The sequence below is a fragment of the Rhea americana genome, unplaced genomic scaffold, assembly GCF_003343005.1.
Source record: "Rhea americana isolate MKP2758 unplaced genomic scaffold, rheAme1 scaffold_230, whole genome shotgun sequence".
Taxonomy (NCBI): domain Eukaryota; kingdom Metazoa; phylum Chordata; class Aves; order Rheiformes; family Rheidae; genus Rhea; species Rhea americana.
Window position 1 is genome coordinate 189,004 of NW_028186347.1, and position 17,520 is coordinate 206,523.

The 17,520-nt window shown below is 44.4% G+C and overlaps 1 protein-coding gene across 1 annotated transcript in view; it reads right to left on the reverse strand.

Moving 5' to 3' along the window:
* The window catches only part of CACHD1 (cache domain containing 1), a 75,906-nt gene extending 59,746 nt beyond the window's left edge, over window positions 1–16,160 (reverse strand). Inside the window, exons 1-2 of the mRNA XM_085306079.1 lie at window positions 16,074–16,160; window positions 9,705–9,767 (exon numbers count right to left, since the gene is read on the reverse strand). Of these exons, the coding sequence (XP_085162205.1) occupies window positions 9,705–9,767; window positions 16,074–16,160 (150 nt within the window). The remainder of the gene's footprint in view (window positions 1–9,704; window positions 9,768–16,073) is intronic.
* Window positions 16,161–17,520: the final 1,360 nt, after the last annotated feature.

Here is a 17,520-nt window from a genome sequence, read left to right on the forward strand (position 1 = left end):
AAGGGAGGACTGAGGGAAGGTAAAGCTCTGAGAGTAAGTTTTGTCTCTGGCTGCATCTCAAAAACCACGATATTTTTAACGTTCGCAAGATCGTATACAAAACGCGTATCAATAAGGCTGGTAGGCACAGATGACATAGCAGACTTGCACCAGGGGATTACTGCAGCTGGGCTCCTAGGCAAGTTTTGCTTACATACTGAAGAGTTGAGTTGATATTTTTATTTTTAAATTCCTTTTCGGAGTCAGGAGAACCTGGAACAAAAGCATGCCTGTCAGACTTACCTATCATGTATTTCCCCACCATATCACAAGTTAATGATACTGTGCATCCACAAATTCTTATTCTAGAAATTTTCTAACAGACTTACTACTAATCTGCTTCTCTACAAACCCRGAGTGGCCCAGAGGCCACCAGGGACTTCTGTCTCCAGAAAGGACTTTAGAATCGCAGCTGGGTTCTGTGCACACCCATGTGATTACAGATTCAAGCTTTTCTCCTTCCTCTGGAGGATAACAAAAATATATTCTTATCATTTAATCAAGATGCTAGAAACTACTTGTCACTATGCATTGCTTTAAAAACATCAACACTCATTTGAGGTGTCCAACCTCCAGGCGATTTTGGCAAGGTTTTTCAAKATTCTCTCTAAGGAAAGTTATTTCAAAAGTGGTCCACAACAAAAATTCAAGAAAACGGCCACAGCTCCTGCAAAGTCATTCTGGAAACACACTGCCTTACATTGCAGGACTCAATCAACCAACATAAAATTCAACAGCATGTGAGCATATCGTGTTTTACGGCTAGGGAAATCAAGTAAAAATCAAGGTTTTTCAGCATGCTGACATATTTCTTTTCGGACAGTATGTACACGAAGGAGACAAGTTACCAGTTAAAAGGACATGGGAGATTTCAGTGGCTGTCCCTTAACTGGTGCTCAGGTCATTAGTGAGAAATATTGATACGCTAAACATCTCTTCCACATCACGAACCACACACTGCTTCTGCAGAAGCCGGTTGCCAGCCCCAAACGCCGATGTGGGACCCGGAAAGGGAGTGGGACGGCAGCCGCAAGCATTGCGCAGGGACRCACGTTCCTTCAGTTACATTATCGCCCTGCTTCGGGGAAGGAGAAGCAAGTGCGTTCATCTATTTCACAGTAGTGACGTTTTAAAGCCCAAAACSCTTTGCATAGCTTTGTTTGAAGGTCACCGCAGAGGCCGAGAACCGAACCACTTCTGCACCAAGTCTGCACCTTCAGACTAGGTACAGGTTACTTTTAGAAAGATATCCCATCTTGTTTTAAAAAAAAAAAGGGAAGAAATCAAGAGATGAGGAGTCCTCTCACCAGGTGACTGCAAAGTAGCTCCTCAGTTTTAACTAGTATTTCATTAATAATTTTTATAACGAGTATATTCCTTGAAAACAGACAGGAATCTTGTGTGCAATCAGCATCTGAAGCAATGTTGGYCTTAGCACTAAATATGCAAAGAACAAAATGTTATGGATTGCGACATCCTTTCCCACAGCTTATAAAAACCAGAATGCAAATTAACTGGCAAAGGAAAACAAGGAAAAATATGGAATAGCTAAAGCACTGAAAAGGAGGAAGTAATTTCATCACCTAGCAATTGGTAATGGAGCAAGTAAAGGAACATAACAACAACAGAAGTCTGGCTCTGAAGCAGGCTTGAAAAAAAGTGCTGTATTATCCAACAAGTCCCACACAGGCTGTGCACAAGTCCTGCAGGAACCAGAACGATTACGGCAGCCCAACAGCAGCAAGTAGCAGTGAAGAAACTCCCAGAAGCAAGGTCCAGAATAGCCAGGCTCTGTTTCGGTCAAAGAACAGGAAAGCAAACCAAACGTTATTTACAAATGACCTACCAATCCAGTGACTGATTTTTTTTATTTTTTTTTAATACACAGAATAATACCATCTGGAAGTTTTATTTGGAGTATTCTATTGTCCTCCATGGAACAAGAAGCCAACACTGTTTGCAGACCAGGTATTTGATCTTTAGAGAGAATTTTCTACAAGCACTTGCCACTCGAGTTGGTCTGGATGGCACAGCTTCAATCCTTTACTATAGTGTTACAACTAAAGCTGATGCTCTGTGCTCTCCTGAAGTGGACATAGTCAAAAAGAATATGGAAAGCCAAATCATGCAATAATCCATTTTTAGCAGTCAAGGATTATTTAAAACAATAAAAGAGGRGGCTCAAAGAAGATCTCATCATCAATCACAATTCACCAGTTTAATTTCTTCAGTGGCAGCGTAAAGCAGGAATGAATGTCAGGCATTTGTAGGAAAAGAAAWCATTTTCCACTGCATGGGAAAAAGCAGCATTTCCACACGGACCTTTCCAGCAGCCCAGCACCACAGTGCGGTGTCTGATACGGCAGCTTCAGGCTCTTCAGAGACCTAATTGGAAGAATCTCATGTGTTAAGGCCCTAGAAGGAAGGGGGGGTCCAGGAGAGCTGGCTGGTATTCGAATATCACTTCCTCCAAGCTCAAGAGCGGTGCATCCCTATGAGTAAGAAGTGCAGCAAAGGGGGCAGGAGGCCTGCATGGGTGAGCAAGGAGCTCCTGGCCAAATTCAGACAGAAGAACAAAGTACACAAAATGTGGAAGAGGGGACAGGCTACTTGGGAGAATTACAGGAACGCAGTCAGAGTCTGTAGAGATGCTGTGAGGAAGGCTAAGGCCCAGYTGGAATTGAGTCTGGCAAGGGATGTCAAGGACAGCAGGAAGGGCTTCTTCAAACACATCAGCAGCAGGAGGCGGACTAGGGGAAATGTGGGCCCGCTCCTGAATGGGGCRGGGGCCCTGGTGACAAGGGCTACAGAGAAGACAGAATTACTGAATGCCGCCTTTGCTTCWGTCTTCACTGCTRAGGGCAGCCCTCAKGAATCCTGYAGCCTGGACATGAGGGAGAAAGTCTGGAGWARGRAAGACTTTCCTTTGGTTGAGGAGGATAGGATTAGAGACCTTCTGGGCAGGCTAGACATCCACAAATCCACAAATGGGATGCACCCACGGGTACTGAGGGAGCTGGCGGATGTTATTGCCAAGCTGCTCTCCATCATCTTTGAAAGGTCCTGGAGAACTGGAGAGGTTCCTGAGGACTGGAAGAAAGCCAACGTCACTCCAGTCTTCAAAAAGGGCAAGAAGGAGGACTCAGGCAACTATAGGCCAGTCAGCCTCACCTCCATCCCTGGAAAGGKGATGGAACAGCTCATTCTGGATGTCATCGCCAGACATATGGAGGATAAGAAGGTGATCAGGAGTAGTCAGCACGGATTCACCAAGGGGAAATCCTGCTTATCCAACCTGATAGCCTTCTCTGATGGAATGACTGGCTGGGTAGATGAGGGSAGRGCAGTGGACRTKGTGKACCTTGACTTCAGGAAGGCTTTTGGCACTGTCTCCCAGAACATCCTCCTAGAGAAGCTCAGGAAGCGTGGGTTAGACAAGCGGACAGTGAGGTGGATTGAGAACTGGCTGAAAGGCAGAGCCCAGAGGGTCGTCATCAGTGGTGGGGAGTTCAGTTGGAGGCCTGTGGCTAGTGGCGTCCCCCAGGGCTCAGGACTGGGTCCCATCCTGTTCARCTGTTTCATCAATGACCTGGATGAGGGGACAGAGTGCCTCCTCAGCAAGTTTGCTGATGMTMCCAAGCTGGGAGGAGTGGCTGATACASCTGAGGGCTGTGCTGCCATKCAGAGAGACCTGGACAGGCTGGAGAGCTGGGCRGAGASGAACCTCCTGAGGTTCAACACGGGCAAGGTCAAGGGAGGGGATCCTGCCCCTCTMCTCAGCCCTGGGGAGGCCTCATCTCGAGTCCTGTGTCCAGTTCTGGGCTCCCCAGGACAAGAGACACATGGAGCTACTGGAGAGAGTCCAGTGCAGGGCTACGAGGATGATCCGAGGGCTGGAGCACCTGCCCTATGAGGACCAGCTGCGAGAGCTGGGCCTCTTCAGCCTGGGGAAGAGAAGMCTGAGGGGGGATCTGATCAATGTGTACAAGTACCTGAAGGGAGGGTGTCAAGGGGACGGGGACAAACTCTTCTCAGTTGTCCTGTGTGACAGGCCAAGAGGCAATGGGCAGGAATTGAAGCACAGGAAGCTCCGCCTGAGCGTGAGGGGGAATTTCTTCCCTGTGAGAGTGACGGAGCACTGGASCAGGTTGCCCAGAGAGGTTGTGGAGTCTCCTCTGGAGATCTTCAAGGCCCGCCTGGATGCAGCCCTGTCTACCATGCTCTAGGCGACCCTGCTGAGCAGGGAGGTTGGACTAGATGATCTCCAGAGGTCCCGGCCAACCTTCCTGATCCTGATTCTATGACTCTCCCCGGCCCTGCTCAGCAGCAGACAGCGGCAAGTTGCTGCATGTAAAATCGGTAAATGCAAACAGACAGGCAGAAAGCAGCAAGGGATTTTCAAGTGGCTGAACTTGAAGGCAGAGGCAGGAGCCAAAGATGACCCTCGGCTTTGAGTCCACGAGCAACCTGGAGGACAGTGCTGTACTAGACCACCAGCAGAAGCACAAAGGGAGGGGAAACGGAAAATCCACGCTCAGCTGGGCTAAGCTGAATTTGCAGCAAGACGTCAGAAAGACAAGTCAGAGCCAGAAAAAGCCTGAATGGACGGGCCTGGCTGCAAAAGCRGAGGCAGACTTTCTCAGTGTGAGGCACTGAAACACTATTTCAGTGCTCTGAGTAGAAGAAATCACCTGAATTTGGAGGGAGGGAAAAGGGGGGGGGGAAATCCTGGCATTTTCTGATCTGAATTCATGCCATTTGTTGTACTATTAGAGYCAGAAAAGAGGTCAGAGAAATGTGGCCAACACTACGGGGAAACTTGAAAATGAAACAACACACCTTTTTGGCTTTACAGTCTACCTAGGAAACAATTCATAATAAACATAAACATAAAGGTATTTTCCATTTTATTTATCAGCATAGCTGAAATGATAACCCAACCTGACAGTGGAATAAGCTACACCACAGAGACACGCAATGCGGTGCCGGAGCACCCATTCGGGGGATCAGTTTGCAACAGATTTTTTTTTTTTTTTTTTTTTTTTTTTTTTTTTACCAATATTGCTGCTGCTGCGCCCTATATTCTCTGCCAGCATTTAAGATACAACACTTCTCTGCATGGCGATCGTGAATACTTTCCTGTTCAAGACTGCATCACCTCCCCCCCCTTTCCTCTTTGCAGTCCAGTCCCCTGTCCTCTACGCTATCAAGAACTAGATGCCTGACATAATGCTGAATATATGCTGACTTCCTTTAAACTGCAAACSTAGATTACTTTTAATGAAACCAACCATTTTGCAACTTACTTATATCCCTGGTTCATACTACTGACATTTTAATATCAGAACTCATATACAAYAAGTAAACAACTTACAAGAAACCGACTCAGATTATTTTTGGTAATTATCATCTAACTTCTAATAAATCCTTCAAAGTGAAAAGGGTCATATAGAATTATTATTCTTATTAGCAAATAGCTCTAGACTTCAAGAGTTTAGCTAGCTTAATGTCAAAAAGGTAAGCCACTCCTTGTGTGGCATGAAGAAAGCCAAGCATATTATATTATTAGGCCTGAAGGCCAACAGCTGTAGTTTTTCACTTTCCCAAACTGAAAGTCATTATTTACAGAATATGGTACATACAAAAAAAAAAAAATCCTTGCACAATTCAGTGGTCTGCCAGAAAAAAAATCCCAGCTGACATAAAACTGTAATTAATTGCCTTTGGGTATCAGTTGCTAAGAAAATGTTAATGAATGACAAAAGCAGGAATGAGCGAGAGAGGATTTAATTTGCTTACATTTGTTTGCATTTGTTCAAGACGATCCAGTTGGATGTACTGCTCTTACTCATAAAAGTCCGGTTATACTGCTTGTGATTCATTAGGGCTAAAAGACCTAGTTATTAATGAAACAGAAGTGCTCAATTATTCTTCCATCCACTTCACCGCTGAGCTTTTAACCACTGTAATTATGCTTTGCCGGGGCCTCGTTTTTCTCTTCTGACAGCTAAGAATTCATCACACTACCTACAATGTTTAGACAGTTATTTAGCTCTACTTAGAGTGAATACGTACATCTGTGACTGGGAAACAAGCAATGCCTTTTTTTTTTTTTTTTAAGTGAAGAATCTATAGTTAAGACTTCAAAGAAGTTTTAATTCAGTTTCTTAGTTTCCCCCAAACACTTCTAGCTTTCAAAAGCCATCTGATACATATAATCTAGCCCACATGGCTCTTTTGTGGTGTGCAGACCACCCAGAAATACTTGTGAAAAACATGATCTTTAAGTCAAAGCCAGTGAACCCTCCTTTTAAGATGACAGGCAAGTTCCAGATTTAAACTTCTACGTTTACATGACAATGACCATTTTGCGGCCACCTTGCACACGAGCGCGCACACACCTGCGTACGCTCACGCGGAAACAAAAGCCTCTTTGCAGTGCACCGCCGAAATAGTTTGGGTTCTAATATTCTGCGTATTAAAGCAATCCCTTCCCTTAACTTTTAAATTTGTCACCAGTTTTGCACATCCAGCCTTGGGCATYACCCAGGCCAACGCCCACGGGGAAGCCGCAGCACGCTGCCTTCCCACGGGGCAGACTCCTTGCCCGGCACCCTAGTCCGGGCACCCCGAACCTTTATCCTCCCTTGCYATAATTCTGGGTTACATAAAGCAGCTTTGCCGACTTTTTGCTCAGTTCTGCCGTGCCGGGACACGGCACCGAGCGGTTTCCCTGGCTCCCGACCGCTCGCTCGGGCCTCGTTCACCGGCGCAGCCTTTTCCAGAGGCTGCAGCCGCCGCGAGCAAGGCAACCCCGTGCCGCTGGGATTTCCATACGGACTGCTCTGATCTCCCCTCGTAACAATTTATTTCTTTTCTGCAAACAGATGCTGGACAGTAAAAGTGTATTTTTGTCTTTAGTGGCTTATCTACATGAGATACGGCACCTAAATGGCTGAAGGCAGCCACGCTACRAAACTTAAGCTCTTAATAGAATCTCTATTATTTAAAAATACCAAGAGTTACTCATAAAATGGAACACCCTCAAATATTGTTTAGCAATATATTCATTTTTCCTTATTTTCTGAGGGTAAAGAGTTTTTTTGGGGGGTGGAGGGGGAGAGAAGCTGTCTAGTTGCTTAAAGAAAAAAGCTTTGCTAGAGCCAAAGGAATTCTAAGTCCTAATTTTAGCAGATTCATTTATATATTTACAATGTTTCACTGATATACCCAACAAAATCTACAAATCTGAACACACACTGGAAATTATATCATGCAAATTAATAACAGCAATAATAGCACATGAACTACTCCAATATTTAGGARTATGTATCTGGACCTCCAGGGAAGAAAGGGTACCACTTCTCTGAAGAGCACAGGAAGTCCTCCTACATGATTCCACAGAACATTTTTTAATCCCAGGTTCTTCACTTAAGAGGTTACCAAAAAAGAAAAAGTTTTTTTTTTTTTTTTTTTGGCTTTTTTTGGCTTCCTTGAGGAGATACACACACGATAAAGTGTGCTTATGCAAAACGGACAGCACATCCCCTGCCCCCACTTCATTGAATCCAATATTGGTGACTGCATTAAAAAAAAAGAAAAAAAATAAGAGGGGAAGAAATAAGATAAAGTAGATCAAATYCAGGGGAGAATAAGGAGGACTGGAGATCTGGAAGGCTTCCTCACAGTCCCCTGGAGAAGCAAAGCACACAGGGTGACCTAGGTGACACTAAAAATGGCAGACCAGGGAATCAAACCCAGGAAAAAGACTGTCTCTCTGTCTTAAATAASATGCATGACAAACATTTCTTATTCCTGTACTATAGGTGATCACCTCTACTGYGAGCTGGGTGACCCAAAAGCAGGATCCCGTTTCTATGGCCAAGCAGAATCCAGAGAAAGAGTATGCTTAGAAAAACTAGAATCCAGTCCCTCCACTGACCAGAGCTAGGAAAAACTCYCGTAAAGCAAAACATCTGTTACTGGGTTTGAACATTATTATCCATATGGTTAATATCAGAAATAGGGTACTCTACTGGAATTAATGCTTTGCTCTTTTTTACTCTGGTGCTCCCCATACACATCTCTGTCACACCAAACTAAAGAAAGAGAGACTGATGCAAGCCATACCAAAGGTAAAGCACATTTGCGCCTTTTTTCCCCCCCCCTCCACAGATCTTGTCAATTTTACTTTAACACACACACGAGATTAACCTAAAACTTCTATGATTTCAATCTAAAAAAATCTAATTTCAATCCTAGGTCATTAATCACGTGATATGACATTCAAAGTTATGTGTTAACATTATTACACACTTCTAACTTAATGCCAGTACAGGATAAGGATTCCACACCAAAGACCTGCATTTTTTGTTTAACCAAAACCTAGGGATGCTGAAATTTTTCCTGTAAACAGAATTTATTCTGTTTTCTGCAGATTAATTTAGTTCCTACATTGATCATAATCCTATCAGAAGCTAGCAGATATCTTTTGAAATAAAAAGAAAGCTGAGCCCTGCTCTCAAATCTAAGCTTGCCCAAAGCTTCAGTGCATTGTATGTGAATGCAGAATCCCATTTCATTCATCTCTGCTTTGACTGTTTCTTTGGAAAAAAAAATATTTTTTGTCTGGTAGTTTTAATAATTTATCATAAACATAACTTAGAGGACTAATTTGCTTATATACATTCCTAGTTTTAATGCACGCATGCTCCTGGAAACACACAACAGCAGTTCATGCACATCCCAAACTACCTGCGTGGCTGGAGAGCTATTCGTTTCCCCCTGGGAGAACTCCACTCTGAGCCACTCTTGTTTTTACTGAGCACTAAAACTGGTTTGATAGGGGTCTACGAAGGTCAGGTTACTTGCTGACGTTGTATAAATGAGTCCATGCTTAAACGGGGATGAAAAGCCAGTTCTTTGTTCTGGCCTCCAGGCTGCCTACGCAGGACAATTTTTGTCCCTTCTATCACAACAGATCACATTTGCCATGACGATGAAGTTGTGAGAATACTCAGTACTTCAATTTCTTAAAGACAAAATTAAGTCTTATTTGACCTGTCTTAAAAGTTTATCCAAAGTTAATTTTCCAAATGCATTTACAAGTACTAAAATGCAAATAGTCCCTGTGTTGAAAGACACACTGCCTTAATGCTAAATTGAAGACTTCATTTTCCCCAGAATACTTGCAAGTTTGCTCCCTTAAGAAAAAACACACACAAAGTAACAAAAAGTCCTAATAGGAAACTGCCCCCCTGCAAGACACTAACAACTAGTCACAAATTTACACAACACAATTGATTCTGCTTCCAAATTCACAAATAACGTCGGTGTTTTCACCTTGAGTGAAAACCATTCTAAAAGAGACACTGTTAAGGGGAAAACGAGCGAGCGGGACAGCAAGAGGGAGCCCAGGGGGGCCTCGGTGCGGGCTCGGGCAGACGGGAAGCCTTCCCATGGGAACGCAAACCCGCCAAACGCGTAAGCGGCTGATAAAATCCTTCTTCCACTTACTGCTCTTGGTTGCCGTGTGCTGGAAGAGAGGCTAAAATACATCCAGCCAGAACCGCAATTTCCACGTTGGCCGCGTGCTTTTAAAACAAAACAGYCCCTCTCTCCGTGTTCAGCGGGCAGCAGCGGATGGGGAGGGAGTTCAGGCTTACCTGCTGGACTTCGCTTTCTCCATTGGATATTTTTTCCGTGTACACAAAAGAGTTGAATATCCTCTGAAACAAAATCAGAAAGGATGCGTAAGAGACCTCTTGTTATAACCATCACGATAAAGTAGTTTCAAAGTGCGCAGGGGGGAAGAAGCCTGTGTCGGAAAAGGAACGTTTCATTTGGGGGACCTAAAATGTCAGATTTGCCTAAGGGTAAATCAAGTTGATGTAAGCAACTCATGTTCCCATATCTACATGGGACGGTCGGTTGCATTTTTGAAGGTAAACACAGTGTTTTCAAAATATTTGCTACTTTATCAAACTGACATAAAATGCAATAAAAATGCCTCGCATGAGAAAGGTACCGCCCCTGCAAACTATGACTGCTCTCTAATGCTAAACATATTAAGTTAATAGAATAATTTAAAGTGCTGGTTGTTTCCAACTATCCAGGAATTCAAACCGAATAGCCTCCAGGGGGTCAACAATCCACCTACACACAACAGGCTGTGGGCAGAATTTATACTAACCGGGTGTCTGGAAAACAGAAAAGTGAGACCCACTTTTGTGCACCCAAAATGTCAAGGTCACCAAGGGGCAGAAGGCCATTTCAAGCGCAAGAGCAGCATCTTCCCCTCGTAACCTGCCTGACGCTCTCAAGTTCCTCTCGAAGATTTCTCRCTTCTAAGGGCAACTTTCACTTTCAGGACAGGGCATCCAGCCCCACTGGAAAATTTAGAAACCTGTCTAAAAATCTCTGTCAGTCTGTCTTAGTAGTGACATGCAGTCACTGCTGCATAATGCAACAGAGCCTTAAGAGAACAATACTGATTATTTATTATCAAGAAACAATGGTAATAAGATGAGAATATTTAGTTGCACATTGCAAAAGAGGGGAAAAAAAAACCCAGCACTTTGCAGAGCACCTCCTTGCTTTCTTCTAGGCTCCTGCTCAGTTGCACACCAGGAAGAGCTATAGGTTTTCTAAGAAAATAAACAGCCACTTCTCTGCCCTCCAGCAAGCATCCTCTACCAAAGCAAGAATTTTAACAGGGAGGCTGAAATAGTTTTTTCTGGCCGGTCCCTATTAAAATGCTGATACTTTCTTGCATACACTGGCATTTTCAACTGGAAACACACCATGCACTTTACAGGAAAAAGAAGCCCAAATCCGTAAGAGATGCAGGCTGCTGGTACACGCTGTAGGAAGAACGGCAYGGAGAGCCTGTCCGAGGGGAAGCGGCACCATCTGCCCCTTCCTGCTGCTTCACACAGCGAGATCACGGGTCGCGTGACTTCAAACGTACCAGCAGCAAATAAGCTAGAATCAGCTATACAAACTACTAGCAGTTATCACTGTAACTCCTAAAGATTTCATCCAAATATGATTTAATATCTTTAGTCATCMAGACTTCTCCCAGCACAGGTCTAGCCGATTTTCCCCTAGCAAGGGTATAGGGAGACATCACCGGCAGAGGCAGCCTGGAAAACCCTTCAGTTTGCTCTGCTCTGCTCAGGATCATCACTTTCCCTTATCACCCTCCCTCCTGAGGACGTCAGGAATTTCAGAAATGTGAACTCTTAATTCGAAAGGAGCATTTGGAAGGGCAGCAATAAATCTCCTCCGTTTACAAGTCTCCAAGAGCCTAGAAGAAAAAAAGGCAACTACTCTTAAAAGGCGTCCATACGTTGAGACTTCCTCTTCTCCCAGACCTTTGTTTAAAGTTCTGCTTGGGCACTTAAACCACAAACACTTTTTTTTTTCCTCCTCCTCATGAGATGAAAAGATAATTTAAACATCAGAAGAAGACACATTAAAGCATGTCATTTTGATGCAAAATGTTGTAGATGAATTGAATTTTTCTCACCGCACTGCGTTTAGTCTCTGGACATCAAAAGGAACGAGAAGGAAATAGTCTGTCAGCTACTGAGAAAGGAGCTCTGTCCCTCATACACAGCTGACCCCTTCCTTCACGCCCTTAAACCGTAGCTGGGCTTATGAACTTCCAAAATAGTGACCAAGCACATTTTACACGGTTATCTGAAAGTCACAATGCTAGCAGGAATCCACTTGGCCACTGAACTATGCTGTTCAACCTGTTTTAGTTTGATTTTTGGGTCAACCGAGATCTTGAAATTTTACAGCACTACTACTTCCTTTTTTTTCTTTTTTTCAAATCWATTTTAATTGCATATGTCACTGAGGGGTGAGCGGAAGCCCGTCAGTCAACCTGCTATCACAGACAGCGAATCCACACCAACAGTAAAACCTCAACAAGGGTCACACCATTTGGAGAAAAACGCAATCACAAATTGAATTCCCGGAGGCCTCATGTTAACTGCTTGCCCACTATTCAATACAATAGTGTTACTCAATATATCCGCTTCCTATCCAAAGCGTCTGCGTGAAATTTCATCTGGAGCCAAAAATACCTCCCTGTTGGATTGAGATAATTTTGCTGCTGCCGCCTCTCTTTGCTCTCCCACAAGAAACCCTCAAACAACACAAAAGCAAAAATCAAAGCTCGGGGAACGTTTTCTAATGATGCCCTACCCGTTATTCTTTCCAGTACATACACAAGGTACAAGCCAACATTTGCACTCCATGCCATCTAACTTTTTAAACAGAAGAGCAGCGCTAAGTGGTAACGTTCAAATGAAGTTAAAGGAGCCTCCCAGACAGAGAGTAAATAAGCCCCACAACCTTACAAAAATAGTCTAAATATTTAAGAGAACTCGCTCRTTGGCGTTTGCACAGTATATTAGCATCTGCACTACATTCTTCCCACCCCTCGTTGTTTAACTGCATCTGCTTAACAGATGGCAGCAGCAGGCTAAGSGCGCTCCAGCAGCGACGACCACGCGAGGCTTTAACGAGATGCTCGTTAGAGCGGACTTGCCGCAGCACGGCGGCGCGCCGAGGCCGGGACCGCTGCAGCGCTCAGCTCCGGCTCAGCCCCGTCCCTYCCTCCCGCCGCGCCGGCCTGCGGCTGGACGCTGTTACCCGCGTTGCCGGGACTATTCCGAATGCCTCAGCACCGCGTGTTGCCTCAAGTCCCAAAGCATCAGGTTCGGCTCATTTCTTGCAGTTATCACCAACTGTTTTAAGYTGGATTATTATCACTTTTACAAAAACTCGGTTTCTTGTTGAATCTTGCTGAACTGCATGAAGAAATCCTTTTTTTTTTTTTTTAAGCAATTCTCAAGTTTTTAAACATACCGTGTTAAACTACAAGCACTTTGGCTCTTGTTACATTGCAGAAAATAAAACTATGTTCTCAATGCTAGCTGTTACTTATATATATATATAACATATATAAAAATGTGTATATATGTGTGTGTGTGTACACATATATACATACACACACACACAAAACTTTTATACATTGTGCTAGGTTGCCTCCTTGCATCTCTCCCCAATAGTTAGCTAATTTTTTTCAGAAAAAAGCCTGAGTGTTTTTCACCTTTCCTAACACGAGGTCCATCCAGGGCACTAATCAACCACGTCAGTCTTCTCCAATTCCTTTCCCCAGCAGCAACTTTAAAGATTTGAGAAGAGCTGTTTCAAAGTCAGGCCACATCCCCACCGTACATGCTCCAACACAGCTGCACGGGCAAAGAATGTATCTCAGCTAGTCCAGCGGCTTGGTTTCAGTGAAGCTTTTCACTTAAAAGCAAAACAAAACACTACAACCACCTACCTACCAACTTTCGTTTTTCAATGCAAATTCTGAACCACATTTCAGGCTCTGAATTTCAAGGTCTGCACTTCAGTGCAGCTGGGTCTGCCTCATGTTCAGCTTTAGGTAACAAAGTATTTGATAAACGAGGTAAATTGCGAATAAATGACAGGGTGCAAGCCCAGGGGTCCCTCAGGCAGCCCTTCTGGTGACGATACGGAAGCCACCGGCCGGCGCCTTCCCCAGGTGCAGCTCGACACTGATGCACGGGCAGGTCACCCAACGCAGGACACCTCCTGGCAGAACGGAGTCAAGCTTCCTACCAAACAAGAGGCAAGAGGTAGCCTACTTTTCGGTTAGCGATGTGTAGAAAGAAGGTCTAGGACATTTTTAGTCAAAAATTGAACGGGGGGGGGGTATTTGTAAACTATCCACCAAGCCGTACACAACCCGAAGCTGGTTCGGCGTTCCCGCTATTTAAAACAGGAAACCCCCTCGCCCGCTCCTCCTTGCCGGCGGCGCCCCAGCCCTCCGCGGCGGCCCGCGCCGCCCGTCTCCGCCGCGGGCACGGGGGCGAGAGGCAGGAAAACCCACGCCGCACGCGGCTGCGGAGCGCAGCATCTGCCCAAGGCGCYACAGCAACCCAGGCCCGGGGCGGGGAAACGGACTTCGAAGGTAACCGTAACCTCTTCTTGAAGGTATAAATTATTCTTCCTCCTYCTTCTCTGCACATTCCTGTTGTGATTCTAAAATTACTTCTCAGGAGCAATCTTTTGAGGCTTCAGAACTGCCACTAATAAACTTTTTTTTTCTAGCAAGTTTTGGATATAGACTACTCCTACCCATCACATTGGAAAAAAGAATGATATTAGAAAAGTACGCAAAAAAAACAGCAGCAGCAAAACCCACGTGTGTCAAATCAAGCAGTATTACCCAGGCAGGACTCTAGCACTTTGTAACTCCAGGCAGCAACTAACCAGGGTCCATTTTACTTTAAAGGTTTTTAAAAAAATAGCAAGCAAACAAATATATAACAAATCCTCTCTATGATGCAGCTTGCAGAAATGGACTGTTCCAAGGGAAACCTGTGGCTTCTTTCCAGAGTTTATCTTTGCAGTGCTTGAAACCGTATCACGTTACATTTTGTTACCATTTTCTAAAACCGAGAAACATCAAATAGTGGGTTTCCATGAGAGCAAGGGCATACTTCATTTTTTCCTCTAGGAATTTACAATATGTATTTGAAATACTTAAAGTGAATTGGAAGAMGACACAGTGACGGGCAAAATCAGCCAGATGAGAACAGCGATGGCAGCAGCACAGTACTACAGACCCTGCTTAAACCAGGGACGGAGAGGTTCAGTGTGGGGCAAGCAAGTTTTCAGGAAGGATTTAACTAGTAAACATGGTTTTTAATGTTATTTGTCCAGCATCAACAAATCTCCTTATCAGAGCCAGAGAGAGAAATCAGAGAGCTCAAGCTGAACGCAGATGGGTGCTTCCGCGGGAGCCAGAGCTCAGGCAWTACCCTGAGCCCTGAGTGCCTATTAGAAGAGCAGCATTTTAAAAATAAATGAGGAAATTTAGAGACTTCGGAATTCCGCTATCCTGCCCCAGGTCATCTAGCACCATCTACTTAAAGTTTCCTTTTTCAATTTCCTTTTTTTTTTTTTTAATTTTGTTCTCGAAGCATCCTCGCTGCCACGGTGCTCCCCTCCACCGCACATAAGGAATTTAACCTAAACACAGCATCGTATTCCCGGGGCAAACAGGACAGCTACGCAGCACRGTAAGGGTCCTGGTTTTGACCGGCAGACAAAAGACAGAGCCATAACCTGAACTGCCTTTTCCAATCACCAAAACTCTGGGTGAAACGTTTATTCTTATTTAGATCAGTGGGAATCCTGCAGGACTGTATCCCCTGCCTTTAACACAGAGCAGCGTGCAGTCCTGTCTTCCCCTGTTTTGCATCTTAAACTCTCTTGCATTTCCTGCCACCGAGCTGCAAAGGCACATAGTATATTTGAAACCTTAAGAAAAGGCCTGATGATCAACATTTCTCCTACTCTGAGGAAATAAACTGTATGGAAGAAGAGAGGAATACAATACGGCTCCCTGCAAATGCAGAAAATCTTCGCAATAATTCTCAGGACAGAAGAAAAAATTGCCTGATCTTTGCATTTTGACTCACCTCCCAGCATATAATAACAGGTAAAAGCTTCTCGCTTTGAGTTCAGAGGCCTGACTGTAGTGCTCACTTCAGACTCTCGTGGGACCACTGCCAGTAAACCAAGCTGCAAAATGGTTCTTTTGGACCAGAAAGATAAAGGTAATCCCTCACGTCACCAGCTGCATCAATACCTTATGTGCAGCTGCTATCAAAATGGTTTGCTTTAACTCAGTGTMCGAGTAACTCGATGTATGTATGTAACTCAATGATGCTTAGGACACATCAGGTATCTCCACCATCCTTTTTAACTTTTAACTAGTCTCAGTCTCAGCTTATTCTCCAGAATGTCCATATTAGTCTTCAGACAGAGGAATTGCTCTAGATATTTTTATGACAAGCGACTGTGAAATTATGGCAAAATACACCAGGTTGTACSTAAGCAAACAATATTTTGGGGTCAAGGTCTGACACGGGCATTTGCATTCCACGTGGGAACTGCATTCCTCTTCACACCCCTCAAACTCGGTGCGAGAACGCCGCTGGCTCCAACGCCAGCTTCTGCATCATGCTCAGGGAGGCTCTATACGTTCCTGAAGGCACGGTCACCATCACTGACCTACCTTGCTGGAGTTGCACTACGCCATCATTTGAAATGCTCCTTCGGCATCTCCATTAAAATGGTTTTGCTTATTTGACATACATTAGCTTTGTGCCAGCTTTGCTGAAATGGGGAGGAATTTGTGGAAAACATTAAATTTTGAGAAACAACTGAGATCCTCAGACAGCTTTGCCATACGCAACTGAACACAAAACTTCCTGGCGTTCAAGATACTTGTGACCTCTACAGAGCCACATGCACACCCCTTGATGGCTGCACACATTCCCCAGCGCTACACAACCTTTTAGGCAGGATAAACCTTTCTTCCGGATTTCTGCATCTCAGTGAAGCTGCCTTACCAGCTGGCCCTTTCCGAATCAAGCGCCCGTCACGACACCCGAGCATCACGTGCAGCCTTCGGAAGCAGCTGCAGTAACGGGGGAACACCCCGATTTCGGCTCCAGCCGACCGGGGCTGCGCTGCCCTCCGCAGCGGCACCCCCGAACAGCTGGYATTCGGGTTTCATCCTCACTCCGATGGCAGAGAGAGTCCCAGACGGTATTTATGATTTATCTAGTATCGTTAGGCTGTGGGAGGTAAAGCCTTTCCGAGCGTTTCAGGGGTTGTATACGGAGCTGCAGGTGGTAAGTAGGTACGACATTCCTTGAAAGCAAACAGTCAGACTAGAGCATGAGCCTTATAAATGCGTTTCCTTGGCAAACTTCAGGCATTTACAATGAGAGAAAACTTTGGGAAAACCTGAATAGCTGCCAAAAATGCAATCAAGAACCCAGCAGATTTTTCTCTTCTTTTTTAAAGGCCCAGAGAAGAGGGAGGAAAAGAGAGTGAGAGGGCAAAATACCCTTTGAAAATTAGTTCCACATGTTAAAAAGATTATTCATTTAGCCGATGTAACTTGACTACAGTTATACCCCTGACTATGTGTATAGCAGTATTTCAGAAAAGGAAAGTTATGTTACCCAGCCTTAAAATACAAAGCAGATGGTCTTCTCAAWAGGGCTGGATTTTTTTCATCCTATACCTATCCCTCATTCTACCCTATAGGACGTAAAACTTAAAACGTTTGTATGTATTTCTTCATATTTGCAGTATATTTAAAATAAATTAATATTCTATAACCAGCCATAGTTGAAGATAGAGTAGCTAACAGCAAAATAAATACAGGAAAATGCTCCCTTGGAGTTCCAAGTTACTTACTAAAATAGTCTCCACCTGCCCCAGCCTCGCAGAGCTCTCCTTCATCCCATGCCACCTTATTTCAATTTAAGCATTTATCAGGAATGAGTTAAACTGAAATCTGATTCTATTCAGACATCTCTTGGCTCCATTTTTGGGATTGTTTTTTAAACT